The sequence below is a fragment of the Gallus gallus genome, chromosome 1, assembly GCF_016699485.2.
Source record: "Gallus gallus isolate bGalGal1 chromosome 1, bGalGal1.mat.broiler.GRCg7b, whole genome shotgun sequence".
Classification (NCBI taxonomy): Eukaryota; Metazoa; Chordata; class Aves; order Galliformes; family Phasianidae; genus Gallus; species Gallus gallus.
In genome coordinates this window covers 77,205,355-77,228,113 of record NC_052532.1, presented here as the reverse complement: position 1 = coordinate 77,228,113, position 22,759 = coordinate 77,205,355, and the positions used below count along the sequence as shown (strand labels likewise).

At 51.1% G+C, this 22,759-nt stretch overlaps 3 protein-coding genes and 1 long non-coding RNA gene across 6 annotated transcripts; 2 read left to right on the top strand and 2 right to left on the bottom strand.

Annotated features, from left to right (window-relative positions):
* Window positions 1–12: 12 nt before the first annotated feature.
* On the top strand, window positions 13–1,835 carry LOC121106944. The gene is made up of 2 exons (XR_005840180.2): window positions 13–59; window positions 1,028–1,835. It is a non-coding gene; the product is annotated as an uncharacterized LOC121106944 (long non-coding RNA).
* TPI1 (triosephosphate isomerase 1) lies at window positions 1,498–4,483 on the bottom strand. Its single transcript, NM_205451.1, is given in 7 exon segments — window positions 1,498–2,055; window positions 2,310–2,397; window positions 2,534–2,619; window positions 2,850–2,982; window positions 3,118–3,202; window positions 3,297–3,420; window positions 4,255–4,483. Coding segments are annotated over 7 exon segments (747 nt in total). The 5' UTR covers window positions 4,367–4,483; the 3' UTR covers window positions 1,498–1,936.
* Window positions 4,484–4,714: 231 nt separating this feature from the next.
* Window positions 4,715–19,929, bottom strand: USP5 (ubiquitin specific peptidase 5). Of its 2 annotated transcripts, none has more exons than XM_003640442.6 (20): window positions 19,784–19,929; window positions 18,387–18,512; window positions 17,992–18,058; window positions 14,548–14,681; window positions 14,087–14,232; window positions 13,598–13,782; window positions 12,934–13,028; window positions 12,230–12,423; window positions 11,999–12,070; window positions 10,667–10,748; window positions 10,344–10,469; window positions 9,756–9,909; window positions 9,177–9,351; window positions 7,691–7,779; window positions 7,297–7,488; window positions 6,645–6,788; window positions 6,375–6,520; window positions 6,142–6,295; window positions 5,454–5,538; window positions 4,715–5,282 (listed from the first exon to the last, which is right to left on the bottom strand). In XM_003640442.6, the coding sequence occupies exons 1-20, from the start codon at window positions 19,889–19,891 to the stop codon at window positions 5,189–5,191; spliced, it is 2,568 nt and encodes an 855-aa protein (XP_003640490.1). In that variant the 5' UTR covers window positions 19,892–19,929; the 3' UTR covers window positions 4,715–5,188. The 2 variants fall into 2 exon arrangements, with proteins under 2 accessions (XP_003640490.1, XP_416513.2); XM_416513.8 differs by having other exon boundaries at window positions 7,366–7,488.
* Window positions 19,930–20,282: 353 nt separating this feature from the next.
* On the top strand, window positions 20,283–22,402 carry CDCA3 (cell division cycle associated 3). Of its 2 annotated transcripts, NM_001278136.2 has the most exons (5): window positions 20,283–20,427; window positions 20,500–20,620; window positions 20,689–20,895; window positions 21,417–21,538; window positions 21,921–22,402. In NM_001278136.2, exons 1-5 carry the CDS (start codon window positions 20,308–20,310, stop codon window positions 22,056–22,058), a joined length of 708 nt encoding a protein of 235 aa, NP_001265065.1. In that variant the 5' UTR covers window positions 20,283–20,307; the 3' UTR covers window positions 22,059–22,402. The 2 variants fall into 2 exon arrangements, with proteins under 2 accessions (NP_001265065.1, NP_001265066.1); NM_001278137.2 differs by lacking the exon at window positions 20,689–20,895.
* Window positions 22,403–22,759: the final 357 nt, after the last annotated feature.

Sequence of the window (22,759 nt, the reverse complement as noted above, 5' to 3'; positions counted from 1 at the left end):
GGCGCCGCTCCCATACAGCAGCGCTGACGGGCAGCGGCGGACCCGCCTCCCCAGTTCCCGTATGTTCCGCCTCGCGTTGCGGTTCGCGCCGAGTCGGTGTCGGAACCGCTGTAGGACTGGGGGCCCGGGGCGAGCCGGGGGGCTTCGGGAGGGAGTTGTGGCAGCGGCTTCCTCGGGTCTCAGACGGCTGAGGCCCAGCCTGAGGGACGTGGGGTGAGGCCGCTGGCACCGCGTGATTGCGCGCTCTGCAGAGCTGCACGTGTCAGCCGTCCGCGTTTACACGCGCATGTGATGTGTGCGTGTGCTGGCAGTGCCGGCCCTTCCTGGCCCCCGGCCTGCGCACAGGGCTGCAGCGGCCTCGCTCGGGCTCTCTCAGCGCATTGCCCTTAGCAGCAACACGGCTAAGGCCCAAGCCCTGCAGTTCACACTGAGGGTGAGGAGCTGGCAGTGATCCCGCTCCACGGAGCTATGGTCCTTCCTGCCAGAAAGCAGACAAAAAGAAGGAAGCCACAGTGCCGGGTCCCTGCTGACGCAGAGATTACTGCCCACTTCGTTCCTCGTTAAATGAATGGTTCTGCGCTTCTGCGTTCTCCCGAATACAGTGAGCGTGATGCACATCTCCCAGCTGTTTTCCCTATGTAGCTCACTCTCCCGGTCTCTTGCCGAGCTGCTCTCCAGACAGCGCTGGACAGCAGAGCTGGCGGCAGGGCTACAGCCTGGGCCCATCCAGTCCAAGGCACAACCCCATCTCTGGTCACCGCTGCTCTGACAGTGCTGTGTAGGGCCAAACTAAAGCCACGCCCCAGAAGCCTTTTGAGCACTTTGCTTGCAGAAGCCACAGATCTTAGGATCTTTTTCCTCCAACCGTTTAAACTTTTGAAACATCTTTTCTGCACACCCCTAGCCACTGCGTGCTCTATCTTCACCAGCACGCCCTCCATTCCTCCTCAGGCCAACTTTCCTACTTGATGGGAATCTCTGGCCAGGCAGCCTCGCCAATTAATTTAGGATTATTACTACCCCACAGCAGCAGTTTCACCATCTGGCCTCACACCAGCCTGCAGCCATTGCTCACACTTGTGCAGGCTCACCTAGCCAGCAGCCACCAGTGTGGTGTCAGTGGCAGGAAGAGTCACTCATTAGTGGGACAGCCCTTGCAGCTACTGGAAGGCACTGCAGCGTGTTAATCCTCATACAGCCAAGAGGAACTGCAACGGTAAATAAAGGTTCTGTGGGAATGTTCTAGGTGAGAAGTATAGTGAGAGGATACATGTTGCACCTGTGCAACACTTGTTGGAGCAACAAGGAAGTGGAGGGGTGTAAGAATTAAAAACGTAACAACCAAAAAAGACATTGACCCCCAGGGAAAGGTTATAAAGACAGAACTCTTGAACACCCTGCTCCCTCTGCAGCTAGCTACTGCCAAAATACTCCAGTCTATCTGTATACACCTTGTCCTTAATTGCTTCTAAATAATAACCAGGACACACTTTTTTTCCTTCTCATTTATTGTTCAATACAGGACATTGGTGAGGTAAGGTGTCTCACAAGGGTCTAAGCTGCCAGGCTCCTTGCGGATGGAGCTGAAAGATGCAGAAGATGGTGGTTCCTTTTTCTTCCCCCCAGTACTAGTGGCCCTCCCTCCCTGCAGGGCTGCAAAGAGAGAGAGGCAATGGCCAGGTTGACTGTGGGCTCTAACAGCTCAACAGATAACCAAGGATTTTGCCAGTTCAGAAAGGAGACTCTGCTGAGATGGGCTCACACTAATGGGACTCCAACAAGGTGGTGGGGGTTAGCAGCACAGCTAGAACAATAATTGTGGTGGTGGGGGAAAGCCTCAGAAGAAGCCTCTGTACCGAGAGACGTGCAACACAAGGTCCCTTCTTGCTTCAGTTTCTTGCTCTTAACCGTAAGGGACTGCTCCTCACAGGCTGCTTTAATGTTTTGCATTGATAATATCCACAAACTCTGGCTTGAGAGAAGCCCCACCAACAAGGAAGCCATCCACATCATGCTGGGAGGCCAGTTCCTTACAGTTGCCACCAGTGACTGAACCTAAAGAGGGAACAGGATTAAGAGTTCAGACATGGCAAACCCAAAATGGCAATAACACAGAGGTAAAACTTGCAAGGTACTAACCACCTCTTATTCTATCAATCGTAAGACTGTCTCCCATTTACCTAAACAAGCTAGTAAGTGGTTCTTCATGCTCTGTTAGTCTCATGTTTCCTCTTGAGCAGAGCATGCTGTACAACAGCAGCAAGCAAAGAAAGTAAGTGCAGCCTCAAAGAGACTATACACTCATTTACCTCCATAGATGATCCTAGTTGACTGAGCAACAGCATCAGACACGTGGCTTTTGAGCCAGCCTCTCAGCTTCTCATGAACTTCCTGAGCCTGAAAAGAAATAGAATCTGAACCATCCTGCATACAATTCCCTTCCAAAGAAGGAACTGCCTTGTTCCATCTTCAGGGAGACCTCTTGAGTGGGGTCAGACAGTCATTTCATCAGCCACCTTTCCCTTGCTAATACCTGTTGGGGAGTAGCAGTTTTACCAGTTCCGATAGCCCAAACTGGCTCATAGGCAAGAACCACCTTACTCCAGTCCTTCACGTTATCTGAGGGGAAAGAAGAAGGTATACATGAGTACAGTACCTCATGTTGGGAATGGCAGATCTGGAAAAAAGTTTCCTGGAACATGCAGACCTTTTACAAAGGTGACCACTGTTTGTAAACATTTGTAGCAATGTATCTGAAAGCCCTCAAGGAAGGCCAGGAACAGGCAGTTATGGCCACAATAGCCATTTCCCAGCTGTCCAAAGAAAAGAAGTCAGTTTTCTTCTCTTACCAGCAATAGCTTTGGTCTGTTCAAAGACCACCTTCTCCGTTATGCCAGCTTCTCTCTCATCCAGCTTCTCCCCAATGCAGGCGATGACACCGAGGCCTTCAGCAAGAGCATGAGCCACCTTCTGCCCAATCAACTGTGGATGGAAGAGGAATAAGGTAAGTGGCAGTCAGACCTGCTCCTGTACCCACCTTTCCCACAAACCGCTCACTCCTCCTGCCTTCACAGAATTATCTGTTTGGTACCACCTCTCCACTCCAGAGTCTCTCACCTCATCAGACTCTCCAAAAACATGCCTCCGCTCTGAGTGGCCCAGGATCACCCATGCAGCTCCAATATCTTTGATCATTGCTGGGCTGATGAGAAAGCAAATGAAGGTAGTGACTCACATCTCCAGAGCAAGTTTGCTCTGCAAAGCAATGCTTGCTTTAATCTTCACTTTGGGCTCACCTGATCTCTCCTGTGAAAGCACCCTTCGGTACCTTGTAACAGTTTTGTGCTGCAACTCCAATCTTTGCATCAAGCTTCTGGCGGGCAAAATCAAGGTAGATTGAAGGGGCTCCGCAAACCACCTCTGTAAGGCAGAAAGGTCATCCATCAGAAGGCCAAGGGATAGAAGCTGCACGCAACCTTCGGCCCCTTGGCCCAGCCCTGAGGCCACCCCTCCCCCCTCCCCCACCCAGCCCCCACTTGGTGGAGGCTCAGCCTGCCCTCGCTGACATTTGGGGGACCCACAGAGTAGGAACATCCTCCCTACTATCCAATGACTCCACAGCGGAGGGGAAACTCACTCCAGGGGTCAGCGGGGGGGAGTCAGGCAGAGAGCCAGGCCTCCAGCCAGTTCACACCGAGCCCTTTGGAAACATCCCAGCCGAGAAACCGGGCAAGAATCTCACCCGGCCGCAAGGCTGAACGGGGGAGAAAAGGGCAGCGTCGGGTTACACGCGGATTACACCCGGGTACGGCACCGCGGCAGGCTAGGCACGCTCCTGGAACCCGCTCCGCAGCGCCGTGACCTCGGCCCAAATATCGCGCCCCCGACCCCGGGCGCGAGGTTGGGCGGCAGGCCGGGGCCGTAGAGACGGGGCCGCGGGGACAGCAGCTCCGCGCGGAGGGACGGAGCCCGGAGGCCCCTCACCGCCCGCCGCAGTCTCCTCGCGGGGCCGGGCCCGCAGATCCCCGCGGCGCCGGCGGCCGGGGGCTGCCCGCATCCGGCGGCGGCGGGGGGAGGGGAGGGTGGGATGCGGGGCCCTTCAGCGGCAGGGATCCGGTGTCGCGGTATTTTTAGCCCCGCCGCGGGGTTAAGTTTCGGCCCCGCCGCCCCCTGACATTTCCCGTGCCCCTGCCGGGCCGGGCCCCGCCGCGCGGGACGTGCGCTACGTGCGGCTGCGACCGCGCCCTCCCTCACCGGTGTCGGCCGAGAGCTTGGCGCCATTCAGCGTGTGGATGAGCTCGCCCAAGCTCTTCTTGTCGCCGTTCATCTTCCAGTTGCCACCCACGAAGAACTTCCTGGGAGCCATGGCGGAGGCGACGGGCGCGAAGCAGCAGCGGCGCAGGCGAAGGTCGGCAACGGCACGGAGCCGCGGCGGCCGCTTTTATAGGCCGGCGGGGCGCGAAGCCCCACCCCCCGTAGCCCCGCCCCCCGGCTCGCTCCCCACCCCCTGGGCCTCGGCAGCCGGGCGGCCTCCGCTCGGAGATGGCCGCGGCCCTTCCTCAGAAGCTGCACTGGGCGCGAAGCCCGCACCGAAGCTCCGTGCGCCCCCACACGAGAACCACGCGACCTCCCTTCTCCGTACGGAAGCTCGTACCGCGGCAGTGCCCGAGTTTCGGCTCGCGGGGCCCCAGCCGCACAGAACACGGTCACCAGCACGTATTTCCACTTTTATTTTGTCCCTCGTGTATTTTGGCATGTGAAGGGCACGCGGGGAAGGGGCACCGCTCACGGCCCGCGCTGCTTCCCGCGCTGCCCCCGCGCTGGGAGGACAGGCAGAAAGCGCCGCCCGAGCCACATGCACACACATGCCCTGCCCGTGCGGGAAACGAGGAGCTGGCGTTCCCCCCGGCAGCAAAGCCAAGGGCTGCGCGGCGGGGAGCGGGTAGTGAAGGTACGTCCTACAGCAACAGATATTCCCACCCTCCGAATCCCTTTCGCTCCCGTCCCCGGGGGCTCCAGCCCCAGCTCGTCGCGGAACCCAGCTCCCTGCGCGTCCCACAGCGAGGGCAGGAAGGGCAGAGCGGGTAAGAGGAGCAGGGGAGGCGGACCCTGCTCTGACTGCCCCCACCCCTCCCCTTCCTCGCCTTCGGCCCGCTTTCCCCCCCTCCACACACAGCAAGAGGATGTTCTAGCTGGGAATCCGCTGATAGAAGTAGATGTAGCCCAGGTCCTTGGGGGGCTTCTCAGAAGCACAGACCTTCTGGTCATTGTAGATCACCCACCTGCAACACACAAAAGGGGGAAGCTCCGGAATGCTGTTGTATGGCAAAGATGCCGTGTGAGCCTCTTTGCTGGCTTGCTTCTCACTGTCCACCATCACCTCTGAAGAAACATGGCAGAACAGCGGCTTAAAGCTGTACTTCAGAGACCCCTTATGCCAAAACCCCTCTTACCTGCCATCTTTCTTGATGTGACAAACATAGTGACCACACATAGTCGAAGTGCCCATGTGGCTGATGAAGGCAAACAGCTGATATTCTTGTGAGGAAGAGAGAAGAGGTATCAGATAAAGCGCAAAGGTGCCACAGACCTGTGCAAGGCCCTCTAGAGAATTCCTCGTGTGAGATCTGATGGAAGCTCTCCTAGGTAATAACTTAAAAATGGGTCCCAGTCAAGTGTGAATGACTTGAGGCCAAATGTGCAAGGAAACATGAGATGACAACTTCCAATGAACCTTTTCTCTTCCAAGCTCACTTGGCCCAGGTATGCTGAATGGGCAGTGGCAGGAATTCCACCTCCCTGTAGAGTCCAGGGGCAAAACTGCATTGGCATTAGAGTTCTGCAAATGGATTGGAACTTGGTTTCTCAATGAGACCAAAGATCAGAATACGGGGGAAAGAAGCACAGTCCTTCCTGTCTTTCATTTGACAGCACCTCCTTGGCCTCACTCTTATCAGCTTCCAACTAATCCCCATGCTGAAGGGTTTAGGCCCTACATTGCCACCCTTCTCCTTTTCCTCCCCGCCCCTACCAATTCAGCTCTGTGGGAGCTGCTGCCGCTAAAACCTATGGATTTACTGCATTGATTAGATTGGATGAGCTTGCACCCCAAAGCCTGCATTCATTCTGCCTGAAACTCACTTCCAGGCCCATTGCGCACTTTAGGACCAACAGGAACAGATTCAGAGATGGACTCTGCTGCCGAACGCCCCTCTGAGATATCCATAGCAGCTTCTGCATCAAGGTCATCAATGTGACTAAAGATCCAATCCACTGCACGCTCCAGGCTGTTGTTCTGGAAGGCAAAGGCAAAGACTTGCAAATGCCTATTCCTGAGAAAATTGTTTCGCTTTGATGTCACCTGTGCCCCTCACCGTTGCTCTTAGTGCTTTCATAGCCTGGTCCCGGGAGAAGCCCATGGAGACAATGGTGGCCACGCTGTCTTCTGATGGAGGGTCTGGACAGGCAATAGTTGACCCTGGTCCACTGGATCCAGGGAGAACTAGCGGGTTAGCAAAATCTGCAGCAGAAAACAAAACACAGCCCCCAAAGGGATACAGTCTGAGGTTCAAATGACTATGGGACAGGAAGTGAGACAGTGACCCAGATGCAGTAAGTTTCTCCATGGCCATGTGATCTCATACCTGGATCATCCATGTGTGACATGACCCAGTTCATGGCAGCTTCAACCCCACTGTTCCCTGTGTAATACACAGCTTTGCGGCAAGCATCCATGGGAAAGCCCATCTCCACTAGCTGGATAATCACTGACTCATCCAACATGGGGGCTGCGAGAAGACAGAGATTAGAGCCACCCACTCCCACCCAAGCCATGCCTGCACCATTTTGTGCAGTGCCATACAGCTTCCCAAGCCATTTCTTCACTCTCTGCTCTCCTCATCCTCACTATCTTTTCTCAAAGATGTGGTTTCGCACACATGCACTCCGGGAAACACAGGGATTCATTCACCTCATTAACTCAGCAGCACTGGCCGTTTCCTAGCCTTCAAAACCTGCCCTGTGCATTGGTTTGTCTAAGTAAAATACCTCTGCCAGTTAAATCTTGTGTAAATCTCAGCTCTACCCCTTCTACATTCATAAGACATGCCACATTCTCATCTCCCACAGCAAGGGAATTAACAAACTCCCTTGCATAACACCCTTACATGCAAGGGAGGCAGCTGATATTCGCAGACAGAGGGACAGGAAAAGTCTGAAACCACTAGGATAGGAGACAAGACAAGGAGAGCAAGGAAATGAATCAGGCATCAGGAAGAAAGGAGGAGAATCACTAACATGTCGGAGAGGAGAAGTGAGGGGAGCAGAAGGAGTCGTCGTCCTCGTTGCCATAGAACCCCAGGCTACCTTTGGGCTCATCTGGTGTCACCAGTGGGGGTGCAATGTCTGGCATTTCTTCTTCTCCATCCTGCAGCCCTGTTCCCTGCAGTGCAGAGATATCCAGCTCCTCTGGCATTTCAATGGAGACATCTACAAGACACAGTGTTTGCTCAGGCTGGCACACAGGCAGAAACAAAAGACTCCAAGGGAGTTCTGGAAGGGTAAGACACTGGGGATACAACATGCTAGCCTGCAGCCCCTTCTGGGGTAGTTACTTTCCTCTGTGGAGCAAGGATCACAATACCCATTTACAACACCTTGTACCTACATGCCCTGTACTTGTCCTTCTTACCAAGCTTTTTGGGCACCCAGTCCAGACCAAAAGTGAACTTCTTGATCTGAATCACCAGATAATCTGGGAAAGAGGCAAACCGCGTTGTTCTGAAAGACATTAACATAACAGCCAGTTTATACTTTGTCAGCAGTGACTGAGGGCATCTAGTTGATTCAAGAAATTAGTGAGTAAGGTAGAGGCATGTCCTAAGGCAGGGAGACACACAAATCTGTACATCTCTCCTAGGCTGAGCTTACAGCTTCTTAAACACCAAACAATTTCTAAAGCAGGTGTCCTGACCAGATTAGATGGAATAAAGCATTTATAAAATCCTGGGGGATAAGGAAAAATAGTACATTCTTTATCTTCCAATCATGCATTTTACAAGCTGACTCAGATTTTAGGATTTAATTAAACTCTAATGCTTAAGGAACACAAGAAATAAAATCTTTCATTAGACCAACAGATAAAGCTGCAGAAAGTGACAAGCTTTCAAGTGCAAAAGCACTTCTTCAGCTGTGAAGCGGAAGAGGCAAATCTTAAGCTGACAGTGACTGAAATTGATTGAACGTTATTTATTTAGTCAGACAATTTGAGGGAAAGGGTGTTTGGCATCTCTGAAACAGAGGGGAACCTTTGTGAAGGGAGAAGCAACATTAAGAGAGACAGATACTCATCATCAGAATAATCGTAACGTGCAGTAACATTAATTTAAGCAACAGTATATATATTCAGTGCTAATTCTAACAAAGCTTTTGAACACAACTCACTATTTAAAAGCAAAACATTATTTTTCAAAGCGATTGTTTTTGTGTTCATTTTTAGTAGCTCTTACTTAATGACAGTACATTTGTTAGAAAAAAAAAAGTCCTATTCTATGGATTTACTGGGTTCTTTGAGGGCTACTCTTTCACTGCAGGACAGTCAGTAGCATCACAGAAGGAAGCTGCGTAAGTTGGTGTTCTTCTCACTACACCTTTGCACCACTGTGATGTGCTGCTAGCAGTGAGACAAATTACAGCTGTTCTTTAAAGCTCTGCTATTAGCATTAAGTTAGCATACTTTAACTCAGATGTTTGTTATGCTCAGCATTTTACTCAAACCTTACCAGCTAAAAAACTTCCCTTAAAGACAGTCCGGAGACCATGCAGGACTGGTGTTGCCATCCTCTTGTTAGTACTAATTTTAAAGCTAAATTGCATTTAGAATAAAAGCTGCCAATTTTCTGGGATGTCACTGTATTTTTGTAGCCTCTCAGCAACTGAAGTCTTACGGCAAGGACTTCACACTAGCACTGTTGTTCTGCCCACTGTAATCCTTCAGGGGATTACACTCCAGCACTGATGGACTGGTTCCCTTCTGCTTCCGTGTTCTATGCACAAAGGATGTGGAGGACTGAACAGCTTTGGTAATGCTCCTCCAGGCAATGAAAACAAGTCCCCCTGAGATACAGCTGCAGCCCCCTCACCACAGTCTGGCAAGTTAGTAACCCCCACACACTCACTTGAGAGCCACAGACTTGGCCTGCAAGGCTGTGCTCCAGAAATCATCCACCTGCTCTGGAGCTCCATAGGCCTCTAGGCAGGAGCTGAAAGGCACCTTGGCTCGCACCAGCTCAGGCAGTGGCTGCTTCTCTTCCTCTGCCTGCCGCTTCTTCTCCTCATATTCCAGTAGTTCATCTGGAGAATAAAGTACAGGAGTCAAGGACCACCTCTAGGTGCAAATAAAGCAACTGTGTAACCTACACCCAGAGGCTGAATGGGCCTACAGATACACGGATACGCGTTCTCAAGAATGGAGCACAAAGCTGGCAACTGTGAGCACTGTTCTGCTTCTGCAGTTCTGCTTCTGTGTTAAATCACAGCCCAGCTTGAAGTGTAGGAGGGAAAGGCTCTACAGGGACATCACTGTCACGCCACTGAAGAAATGAGCCCAATCCTCCAAGAGCAGGTGAAGGATCTGGCTTCAGAAGTGGCAGAGCAATAGCTTGAGGAAGTCTCTTTCCCATTTAAGGAGCTCTGTAAGAAAAGCCTGATACCTGACATAATGCATGCTGCTATCCTGGCTATGATGTATTACTGACCTTTGTTGAGTGCAGCATCCATGGGTACTGGCAGCTGCATGATATAGTCCACACGCTGGGTGTATTTCACCTTTTCTGTGGCCAGACACTTCAGTTTCTCCTCCACCAGAAAACGGAAGACCTCATTAGGGTTCTCCGAGCTGCGGCAGTTCCTCTGAAAGAGGGAGAGATTACAAGGATGGATATGGCATCAGAATGGCAGAAATAAGCATCTACGGCGGCAGCAGTCCCACACAGGACACGGTGAAAGAGTATCCCTTTCTACTCCCAGTCCACAGGAAAAGCAAAGGGGAACCTACAGTCATCTTCCGTGATCCTAGGAATGCATGCCATTCTGGCTCCTAAAACTGGCAATTTTACATCTCCACCTGTGCCCTTGCTAGGAGGAATCTCTTGGGAATCAGCCCTGAAAGCATGGCAAACATCTCTCTTTCTCTGCTCCCACAGGTGCTAGCTGCCCCCTTTCCTTTTATTCTCTCCCCCTTTGTGCTCCATTTGCCAGCTTCTCATACTTACATCTCATGCCCTGTTACAGCAAGAAAAAAAGCCAGGCTTTTTCAAAATCAGAGAAACAAACTCAGCCATTACCTCCACCATGTTGATGAAGTGCAGAAAGAATTCCTGGGCATCCTGCTGCCGGTTAGTGGAAAATTCCGGGTGTCCCTTTCCAATGAGGGCCTTAAACATGCGTGGAGCAATGCCATTTTGTACACCCTGCAAATATCAAGGTGGAAGAAGGAGGTGGTCACAATGTACCAAACGCGTGCCCGGGTGTGCAACACTCTACTCTTAGCCACGCTCTTTGTGTGACAGGGCCGTGGTACAAACCCCAGGACATGTCTTCAGAAACGGTTCTCCCTCCTCCTCCCCCATTTAACATACACCATGTGGGAACTGTACTCAAATCTCACCTTCTGATCAGGCTGCTGTTCCCCTTCTGCAGAAGCTGGCTTTGAATACTCCCCAGATAGCAGACCATGACCCAGTTTGGCTCTGGAATGACAAAGTCTGTCAGTGTCAAGCTCCACACACTCTGGGAGCCACAGCAACCCATCCAGCTTTAACGCTGACATGACTGGAGTTCTCACAGAGATTGGCTTTCTCAACTGCATCAGCTAAGATCACCTTATCTTGGTCTGATCCCTCTGGTCCCATAAGACATCATCCACAGGAAAGTTACTAGGACTTCTGGTCAACATTTTCAACCATTGCTTGCACAGTGTGGAAAGCAAAAAGGAACAGCTTCCCTTTCCTCACAGAAGGGTTGCCAGTGCTGAGCAACACAACAGCTGCTCAGCAGCCAAGCTATACTGCAGCCTGACATGGGTAAAGTAGCAGTGTATCTAACTGACAGCACAGGAGACAACAGGACACAGTGAAATTGCCTGAGCTAGAAATAGCAATGCTATGAGCAGACTGATCACATTTTCCCAAGGGGAAGGTTAAGAATAACTCCTTGAGGCACTTAATGGACAATAGCAACACTCATGTGATTTCTTCCCACACCCAGACCCTCCTGTTTTTCCAATTCACCCCAGTTCTTCCCCATCACTGTTGCCTTTTGTCTGGAACCAAACACTACCGATTCATCCTTTGCCCAGGCTGTCTCGGTTCCCTCCTAACTGAACACCTAACCTCAGGCTACCCAAATTTAGAATCTTTGCTTACCTCTGTATTCTCTTCCACAAACGCTACCTTCCTTTCCTTCATCCCAAGCCTCCATATACTGCTTTGCTGTTTTAGTGCAGATGCAACAGCAAAGCAGTGTATTTAAATGAAACGCCTTCTGAAAACTTGTGCTCCTTCTTCCATACCTCTTGCAGGAAGTCTCTTTAAGCATGTATAAATTATCCACTGAGAGTGATTTTTTTTTTCCTAAATCTACGTATCTCTTTGCTCTTAGCCATCTTCCTCCACTGCAGAAAGCAAACCTCTCTGCAAAGAAGCTGTTACGCAGACAGAATACGCCTAGAGAAATCCCCTCGTGGTAACATATGGTACTGCATCCCCCATATCATAGGCATAAGAGTCCCCAGCAGCACTGAGATAAACCCTGCTTTCTCCATTTAGGACATTCAACAGATCTTTCTCGGCTTAGATCCTTATTGATCACGGAAGACCAGTGTGTCTGGTGATGGACATGGAAACAGAGAGGCAAGGCTTGAGGGAGAAACCTGTAGCAATGCAGGAGGGATACACCCAGGCAGCTTCAGCCTTCCATCTCTCACCAAAAGTCTACGTACACTTGTGTGCTGAAGTCCTGTGTGGGATCCGAAGGTGCGCTTTGGAATATCTTCTCCAGCTTGTCCACATACCTACAGAACAAACCAGAGCAATCTAAGGGACAGATGGATTCATCTAGCAAAGACATTTCTGAGCCTGATTCCTGCAACAGAAGCTCCCAGCTCTAGGGGACCTTTGTATTGTGCCAGGGGATCCCAGCCCAATGGAAAAGAGTGATTAAGCTCACTTACTTTCTCTGGAAGTCCGGGATACTGAACAGCACCTGCATCACAGAATTGAGGTAGCAACTGTTGCCCAGGTTACGGATACCAGTGTACCCAGGCCCATAGAGGGGCTTGAGCTGCACACCAGACTCCTGGATGAGCTCCCACTCCCCAATACGTTGATTCATGTCTATTTCCAGTTCTGTCATTGTCTTGTCTGTCTGTGGATGGAAAGAACAGGAGAAAACCTTCAAAAAAGAGTCAAGAGAATAACTGATGTGTGAAAAGGGCAATGCAGTGGAGAAACAAAGTGTAAAATTAATTGTTTGATTAACTTAGAAGAGGAGGAAGATACGAGAATTCTTTTCAAATATTTGAATATCTGGGACAGGAGGAGGAATGCTATGAAATATGGGAGAAATCAAAAACATTCTCTTAAAAGGGGCATGGAAATCACACACTAATAATAAATCTAGGGAGCACAGGTAGAAGTGCAGGCACCTTCCTGCCAAGAGTACTGATACAGAGCCACAGTGAAATGAAACTACAGGACAAGAAAGAAAGGCAAAAAAGGCAATGGGAGAGGCAGACAAGGCAACTCTCTATTCAATAAAGAAAACACTGCTTCTTCATCAGGAATGGTTCTGCACAGCCACAGAAAGTTGGGATCCAGCTAAGAAAACTTAGTTTCTTCTCTTCCCCTCTGGGCCTTCACAGGAGCAACCCCTCACCTTCTGCATCTTAAGCATGTCAATCCCAAAGTGAGCGAGGTGTTCTGCCAGGTTGGGATCCAACACCATGTCATCCTCATCGTAGGAGTAGACATCTATGCAGAAACACAGAGGAAAATAGTCATGGCCCGTGATCTAAAATTCACTCTGGATGAAGATAACTGAGTGCTCAGAACTGGGAGTTTTGACAAACTGAGCACTTGGACTTTCCTCTCTTTTCTCTCTTCAGGAGAGTAGCCCAACACATAGAACACTGAGATTCCTCCAAAGTACATGACAAGACCAACCACCATCTCATTGATCAAGGTAGGTAGGTATATGTATACCTGAAGAAAGGGTTACTGTGCTATACCCTCAGGTTTTGGACACAAAAATCCTTGACAGACGTCCCACTACTTAAAATAAGAGAGAAAGCTGGATAACTGTCCTAAAAGCTTTCAGATTACAAGGGAGAAAAGATTTTATCAGCTGGTTCTTTGTCTGCCACAAGGAGCAGGTCAGAGTAGGAAGTGGGAAAGTTCATGATAGACTGACACTGCATGTTCCAGGTCACAGCAAGGGCAACATCAGCCTTGAAATCCTCCCTCCTTCACCCTGTCAGAGACCAAAGTCATCCTGAGCAGTGCCTGGCATCTATAACCCTTGCTGGATCCCCCTTTCTCACCGGCCCCATCAGGAGTAATTGTTCCCAGTTTCACAGCCAGTGGGTAGCCAGTTTCCCGGTAGTGCTCGACTGCATGATTGTTGCCACCACTGCCATCAAAATAGCGCCGACCACAGAGGATGGCTCCATCAGTCATGTTCAGCCACAGGTTCTCCCTCATGTCACACTTGCTGCACTTCCAGCCACTGTTGACAAGGAACAGAGGAAAAGCACTGTTAGGGTAAAAACCTTTGGGTTCTACCTCCCAAGCCCTTTCCATTACTACCCACTGACCACAGTGTGAGCAAAAGTTTCTGTGACCTCATTTATCTGTTAATTCAGAACGCTGAGCATCCTGAAGTACTTCAGTTTGCCCCTTGTCTTGAGTTTACACAAGGCACACACACACAGGGCAGGGCCCCATTAAGGAAATCTCATTTCGGGGACAGGAGAGGAAGATGATCAGCGTGCACCTTAGAGCGATACAGCAAATTTCAGTACTGTGCTCACCATGGTGGGATGCGGACATCATTCTGAAGTTGGTGCAGGGAAAAAGCGTGTTTAGAAACACGTCGAACCTCCCCATCCCAAGCCTGCACCTCCTGCTTCCGGGAAGCTGAGTCTGCTGTAAGGATGGCTTCAACCGCACTGGCAATCTAGTTAGAAGAGCATGAAAAACAATGTGGAGTGCATGAAGAGAAACTTGCAGTGCCACAGCGCTCTACATTTAGGTTCAGAACTGCAAGTCATTCACAGACAGACGGTATTTGGGAGCCTCAGTCATAAACCAGGCTCTGTACTATAAAAGCACTGTTTAAGTAATTTATATGACCGTAGAATAATCCTGCTTGCTTCAAGCTGAGCCTTCACAGCAGTTTTGCAGAATCATTTTCATAGGGTAGCAGTTCCCTCACAGCAATGCTTCATTGCCTTCCTGCTAGTAACAAACATCTCCCTCCATCCAAACATACCCTGTCTCTGACCATGTCAGGTAGTCCCTCCAGCCCATCACGGGGAATATCCAAATGTTCCGGGAAAATTACTATTTTTACATCTTCATCATATTCAAACTTTTCCTCTGTGATGTCAAATCCACCTTCTACACCTACAGAAAGAAAAAACACATCGTGGCAAGAGGGAAAAACTAAATAGTTTCCAAGACTCCTTTGCCTGTAGCTTACATGAAATAAAGCATTATGACTAAGGCAAAATTCTACACCAGTGTTCCACAATCTTTCTTCATGTCTACATCCCAACATACCTGCTGCAGGTGTGGACCTCACAGAAGGGAATATAAGCCCAGTGACAATAGGCTTGCTTTTGTCAGCTACTTTTACAAATGCTTATAAAGACACTCCAGACCCTGACAACTGGAAAAAAAAGACGTGTTCTACAGAGTGACCACAACAGGGCTATGATAAAGCACTGCTGTTTATCCATCACAGTGTACCTAAGGTCACAAATGGAGATGTGTAGGAAGAGATAGCATTCTGACCCAGCACGAAGGACTAGCCTATCTGCATCCTCAAGGAGCCTGGCTCTGCTTCTTGCCTCTTCCAGAAAAGAAAAATCACTGTCCTGAACTCAAATACAGAGAACTAGGAGTTCTTCTGGGAGCAGAACACCCAGAATTACAGACAAAAAGCCTTAGGAAAGGCACAGCACTGGTATTTTCTCTTGCCCATCTAGCCATGCTTTCAAGAGGCTGCAACAGAAATGGAGGTTCAATACACAACAGATTACTTGCAAGCTGTCAAGAGTCATAGAATAGAATCATAGAATGGACCAGGTTGAAAAGGGCCTCAAAGATCATCTAGTTTCAACCCCCCTGCCGTGGGCAGAGTCACTGAAAAGTTACATGTGCAAAAGAGGGAACAGTCTCTGGTTCTGTAGGTTCTCACAAAAAACCTCTTGGCTTCTCCTGTTCTGCAAGAGCTCACACTTTACATTCCAGAAGGAAACAGGGCTGAAGGCATGTTGCTTATTGACAAACCTTAACCCCCTATGTTTTCTTTTACTGCATTTCCTTTATTTCTTTGAAAATGGCATGCTGTGGATGCAATAGATCTCTGCAACAAACCTCTGAAAGGAATATGAGTTTTTGCTGTAAGTCGAAGAGTTTAATGCCTCTGCCTCAGGAATTCTGGAGGTGACGCCATTCTGAGAATCATTGCTGCATTTGATAAAACATCATTGACAAGAATATCTGGTTCCTACAATATCTCCTGCACCTCTCCCCACAGATACCTACAGCGTGTACACTATGCAAAATTTGCCATGTAAGAATGCAGATGCTGCACGCCCAAGTCATTTTAAACATTTCTGAGAAGTCATAAGCATCATGCAACAACATACTCAGATAATTCTCTTCTGCACCTCTTCGGCACATCCCAGAGACATCTCCTGTCATCACTTCATGGAGCAAAACAGTACACAACCTCAAGATATTACACAGCTCCCCCGAGAGGGTCTTCAGCTTCATCTTCCAGATGAGGAAGAGGGTCTTCAGCTGGCAGACTGTCTCCCACCCATTTTCTACCCAATATGTACCCACAAACTTGCCCCAGGAGGCCTGCCGCCTTCACGGCTCTATCTCAGCATCACAACCTCCACAGGAGTCTTTGTATCAACACACTGGCATGGAGGGCAAGCACTACCAAAGGCACTTTTTTCATGGAGTGGGAGGCTGAGGTACAGAGAGACCAAGGGGGATATTTTGCAGCTAATGACATTCTGTTCCTAAATCTTTCCTATACTTTCAAAACCCTCCCCCGGTGTCTGCATTAATCCACCACCACAGTTTAGCTACAAGAGAGCTGAAACCTGTCCCCAAAACAGTAAAAAACTCTCCAAGGTCTGAGATTATTGCCTCAACCACAACGCTAACACTTTCTTTTATTTTCTCCTGCTCCATTCATGTCACTAAGACGTTATCACTGGCAACTACTCGCTGATCCAGTGAAAACCCTTGTCTCAAGATCTTTGTAGAACTGAGGATGCAGAAATAATTCACAAAGCAGACTGGGACTAGTATCTCCCAAAGCAGCAGTGAGGCCACCAGGCTTCTGCTATGCAATGGCATAGCTAGGGAAAAAGTGAGCAAGAAGCAAGACCAGCTTGGTACAGGTTCTGGATTTCCCCATAGTGGTCAGCCTCCAGCAAGCCAAGAACCTGTTACTGATAAAAATGTTCCCATCCTCTGCTCCATAATGCCTCAGAAATTGCTAGCTGATACTGCTCCAAATGAGCAGCATCTTCTCTGATTCCCATGACAGCTTTTCAGCTGGTGCAAAAGAGTAATGGAACATCAGCATTGTTCTCCTGAAAAAGGACCTGCTCTCAGTATGCAGGTTGCTCCAAAAGTAATGCTTTCTATTTATTTCCACAGAAACTACAACAGATACAAAGAGCACAATAACATTACTTGATAGAGCAAATTCCCAGCTATAAAACACTATTTTTCAACACAGTCACCATTTGCTGTGTATTTTTTGCCAGCAGTGAATGAGAGTCCGCCTGCTGCGATCCTAAAAACCTGTACCAGTGGAGGTGACACACTGTTGCTGTTGCCACTGCTGAAACGCGTCATCTACCTCCTCACAGTACTCACATCCACAGTTTGGTTCCCATAAAAGTTCAGCGTCACTGAATACCAATGGGTGCCATTTTTCCACATGGAGGAATTCATTGACACTTTTGCTTCTTTGCACTTCCATGTCAGATACCATTTGGTCAGACTGCCCCTCTGCTGCCATCTGTCACATGGCAACAAAATGTAATGGGATATTGGTGGAAAGGTTCAACTTCTACTGCCATGCCACCAACATCCACTTCTGTTTTTATGGGCCAAAATAATAAAATAAGAGACATTACTTTTGGAGCAGTTCTGGCATTTAAAGCTCTTGCGTATTTCCTCCAGTATCAGCTTCATATTTCAAGAAACTCTCTAACCAAAGGTGTTCCTACAGCACTTACCAGTAATTCCTTCCTGTTCTATACAAGTAACACTAGTTCAATTTCTCAGAAGTTTAAGAAATACCTCTGTCAGAAACTTCATGCTTATTTTTTCAGACTTACCTCAACCCCTCACTGGATACATCTGTATTAAGCAACAGACCAGCATGGGACCAAGCTCTATTAGGCATAATGAGTTAAGAGGAGAGACAAAGACGACCTACCTATAGAAAACATGCTACAATTTTGAACGCAGAGCAAAACTGCCATCACAACAATTGCTCTGCAGTAACTGCCTACCTATGACATACTACAAGACATTACATTTACATTCAGCTGGGGGCACTAGCCATAGCTAACTTAGAAGGGGAAACAGAACAGAATTGTGCCATGAAGCCAAGCAGCTCCAAAAGATTGATCCAAAATGACAAGAAATATATGGTACACAAGAGCCTCCTTACCAATAGCCAAGCGAGTTGGTTTCTTCCTTGGGGGGTCCCCGGCACTGGAATTAGCATCTTCTTCCTTCTATTTCATTGAGAAGAAATAGGGTTAGAGAGTTAGAGGGACAGGCATGCTGTGGCAAGCCTCACGGATTGGAGTTAAGCTACTGCAAAGATGGCAGAGAGGGCAGGCAGCAATTGCTTAGGCCGACAGCTGGGTACAACAGCTCAACATCAGCAGAGCTGAAAGTCTAGGGAATCCCAGCTCACCAAGAAAAACATCATTTATAACTGTGAAGGAAAAGCTCTACACCTGATTTAATGCTGAGACATATCCCACCTCCCAGTTTCAGAACAAGTATGACTTCAAGTAACTTTCAGTACTGCCACCTTGTTCCTACTTTTTTTCTTACCGGTTTACGTGTTCTTTTGAGGTGCAGATAGACCCGCTGGCCTGTTTTCTGGTAGTGCTTTTCCACATACTGTTTCCCAAAGCCCAGGAACGTGTTCATGCAGATATATAAGCCGCCATCGGATTCCTGGAAGGAAGGGGAGAGAAAAACTGAAGGGAGACGGCAAAGAACGCCATTCCAACTGTTGGGACAGAAGGTTACCTCTTGGAACACTATCAGTTATTGATTAAATAACAGCAATAGTTCATTGCTATGTATCAGCTGTTTCGTGACTGGTCCGAACTAAGCTGGCAAGCCCTGCTCTGGCTGTCCCAGGATAGTGCTCCTACAGGGCAGTGTACAGGAAAACCCAGTTGCCTCCTCACACATAGCAGGACGATACCCAACCTGTGATGTCTGAGCAAGATCCCCAGGAGGGTGAGGAGGGTGCTCCGCCAGAGGCCTGCAGCGTGCACCGTTCACATGGCCAGAACGTGGTATAACCACTCCCAGCAGAGCTGTGTCACGCTGTCTGCAGGCACAGCTCCCGTGGCCATGGGAAGCTCTGCCAGGCCCCGGCACAGGGAAGGCCAGCACACCACTGCTTGTTTTCATCGTTGCGTGCAAAAGCTTGCGCGGAGCTCTGTATTGGCTACAAGTGAGCCCTGCTCGCCCCACAAGCACAGACACCTCAGCAGAGATGCCGGCCTTAAGCCAAAGCGGACAGGGATCCAAACGCAGAGAGGGGGCAGGCAGGGCGAGAGCACAGGGACCGGCACTGCACGGGGCTCAGGACGGAAGGAGGGCCGGGGGTTGGGGTTTTGTTTTGCGACCCAAAGAGCCTCCACATTCGGAGGGCAGCGCCCTTCTCTTCGGGGCTTCGGCACACCCCGACGGGCGCCCGCGGAGGAAGCCGAGGGGCAGTCGCCCCCAGCCGCCGGGACCTCCCCGGCTCCACCCAGGCCGGCTCGGGAAAGAGGCGCAGGGACGCCGGCACGGGGGTGGAGACGGCCGCGGAGAGGACCACTGCCATCTTAGTGACACAGCACCGGCTCGCCCCCGCCTGCGGGGCCGCGTGACGCCGCCAGGCCAACGGGCAGCGCCCCCCGCCCGACTACAGCCCCCGGCATGCTCCGCGGGGGGCGAGGGGTCGACGAGCAGCCCACGCCCGCTCCGGACGGGTACTACAGACCCCAGCGCGCCGCGGCCGGGAGGGGCGCGCCGCGAGGCACGTCGGGGGCTGTAGTCTCAGACGGCCCCGCGCCGCGTCGGGCCGCGCGCCGCCCCGGCCGCCGGGGAACCACAAGTCCCGTGGCGCCCCGCGCGGGCGGCACCCCCGGCGCCCGGGTGGGCTGAGAGCGGGTGGGAGCGGGGAGCAGCCCGGCCCGCCGCGGAGGTCGGCCTCGGGGCGAGCTTACCGGCGTGTCGAAGGAGAAGGCGCACTCGTCCTTATGGACCCGGTCGCCGGCCTTAGGCACCCGGATGGACGGCAACACCGAGAGCAGCGCTTCGCTCAGCTCCGCCATGACAGCGGCTCACTGCAGCTCCGCCCGCGGCCCCACCCTGACCAATCGCAGTCCCGCGTGCTCGGACGGGCTCTGGCCAATCCCGTGCCGCGCGGGCACGCCGGTAGCGTGGCTGGGAGACGGTTGCCCCGCCCATCCGCCGCTCGGGCCGGCCGGCTCGGCCGATCGCAGCCGCCCTTCAGCCGTGACGGGCGGCCCTGCCGAGTTCTTCAGCCAATGGCGTCGCGGCGTGGGGCGGAGTCTCGCGCAGATCGACAGAAGGCAGGAGGCGGGGCGGGGGCGGGCGCGGGGCGGGATCGGGGGCGGGGCCCTATTCCGGGCGGGGACCAATGGGGCGGCGCCACCGCGGCCGAGCGGGAGATTTGAATCGCGGCAGCGCCGCCGGCCGGGCACTGCGCGGCTCCACGCCCGCCGCCATGGGCGCCTCGGGCAGCGCTCCTGCTACCCCCGTGCCCGGTTCCCTCCGCAACCGCCACCTGGCTCACGTTAGCGACCCTCGTTCCCCAAGCGCCGGCATCCTGCGCACCCCCATAGAGGTACGGCTTTTCCCCCTTTCTTCCCTCCTCGCTGCTCTCCGCGGCCCCTCAGCGCCCGCCGTCCCCCCGCAGGTGGTGAGCTCCCCCGCCGGCAGCCCCCAGCCCGGCCCCGCCCAGGCGGGCGTTCAGGACGCCGACCCGCGCTCGCCGACGCCCGGCATCTACCGCACGCCCATGAAGGACACGCCGAGCGGTGAGTGCCGGGCCGCGTCCCCAGGCCTCTTCCCGGCGTGGGCTGAGCGCTGCCCCCTTCCCCCGCAGACAGCGTGGAGTGCCTGGTCAGGCAGCTCGGAGAGGCCTTCGCCGTCGAGACCGTGACCCCGGAGCCGCCGCCACCCGTAGCGGCGCGCGCGCTTGAGGAGCCGGCCCTGCAGGGCGCCGTGGAGCTGCAGCCCGGGAGAGGCCTCGAGCCCGGCTGTGAGGCGGCCGCGCGTCCGCACCGCTGTGCCGGGCCCGGCCTGGCCACGGGTGAGCCCCTTGAGGGGGGACTGAGGGGCTGTGTGGGGCGGGTGTGTGCCGGAGCGAGAGGTCTCCAACGGTTCTGACAGCTGATAGGCTGGCGACTGCTTGTCTAAATGAGTTCTGTCGGGGATTGAAGACTTACCCCCCGAGGAAGGGTGCATGGAGGACAGTTGGGCATTTCTCAGCGTTGCCCGGAGGATGGTAGATTCCCTCTGAGCACCAGGCAGCGCTTCTGTGCTGTGCAGATGATGGTGTGCTGGCATGGGTTGCCCACAGGCCCTGTGTTCTCTCTGGAGTTCTCTAATACCCATACAGATGTGGTCCTTGGCATTCTGCCCTCTGTGTCCCTGCTGGAGCAGGGGATGGTCAGATGGGTCCAGAGGTCCCTGCCAGCCTTTATCTCGTTCTGATCCTCTTACCTTTTGAGTGATGTTCTCTGTAGATGAGATCATATGTCGGGAGGCACTTAAAATCCAGGACCCCTTAGCCTTGTTGTGGCACACTGACTTGTTTCCTTTGCTCGCCAGGGGGCAAGCACATAAGACGCAAGGCCAGCAACAAGATCTTGGCAACATCTGGTGGAATTGTCCGCTCTCCTTTCAGTATCCTACAAGATGATAATTCCCCTAGTGCCCCTGTCCAACGCCAGGTAAATCTCAGTGCCTCATACTATGGGAGGGAAAGTGGGCTGAAATAACAAATCTTTCTGTTTCTATTTTTGTATAGCCTCAGGCTGGAACTGGGGCCTCCAAAACCTGTAGAGCCTGGTGATATCCTGAGAAAACTTCTCTGGGATGATCTTATGCTGAGATCCCTTTCAAATCTTGTTCCATACTGGTATTTTCAACCTCACCACAACATTACTCTCTTCCAGTGCATCCTCTCTTTATTTTCTAGGGAAATCCAATACTCTTATACCGGAGTGTCAGATATTCCATCCAAGCTGGATGGTCTGAAAATGGCTTACATAATTCACTGAGTTGAATAACTCAATTAGTTTGTATTTTACAACTACTTTTGTCCTTCCATAGGCTAAGAAGCACATACTGGGGGAGAACCCTGGGGAAAAGGAAGTGGCAGTGGATCTGAGCAGGAGCCTCAAAGCTGGGAACTGTGCTTGGAGTGACCTGAACAAAGAAAACCAACACTGTCCTTTTGTGGAGAACTAGAGATTTCTTTTTCCAAAGAACCTTGCTGTAATTCTCTTCTTTTGAGAGAGTCCTCTAGGAATGGAAAATCCTGAAATAGACTAAGACTCCAGACTCATGATTGCTCTTCTATTATCTTCCCAACAGAAAAAGTTGAATTATAGAATCATTGAGGTTGGAAGAGGCCACTGAGATCAGCTAGTCCAAGCGCCAATCAACACATCTGTGTTGATCTACTCATGTTAGGCTTTGTCTAAAAATAGTTTACTAACTTTATGTATTTCATGTACAGTACAGGCTTTGGTTCTCTGTAGGCTGTACTGACTGTATAGTTCCTTTAGTAAATAAATTAATCTTAAAACTTAGCTGATGTTTGATACTCTGTCTCTGATGTGATAGTGGGAGCATTCTGCTTGTCCAGTATGTATGTCGTCTTTGAATTATTAATTCCTTTAACTTAGAACAGCTTTCCATTAACTCTGATGCTCAGCTGTCCCCTGCCTGTACCATACCACAGCAGAGCTGAGATACTTGAGAAGGGTCAGACCCCAGTGTGGTCCAGGCTTAGATCAGTCTCCTGTATATCTAGCGCTGCTTTTGGAGTTTTGTGTACATGAAGATCATATGTGGAATGTGCAAATATCTGTAGTGAGGACAAAATCCAAAACAGGGGCAGGAAATGCCATATTTGCATAAATACCTTAATCTTTCTCAGAAGGTAG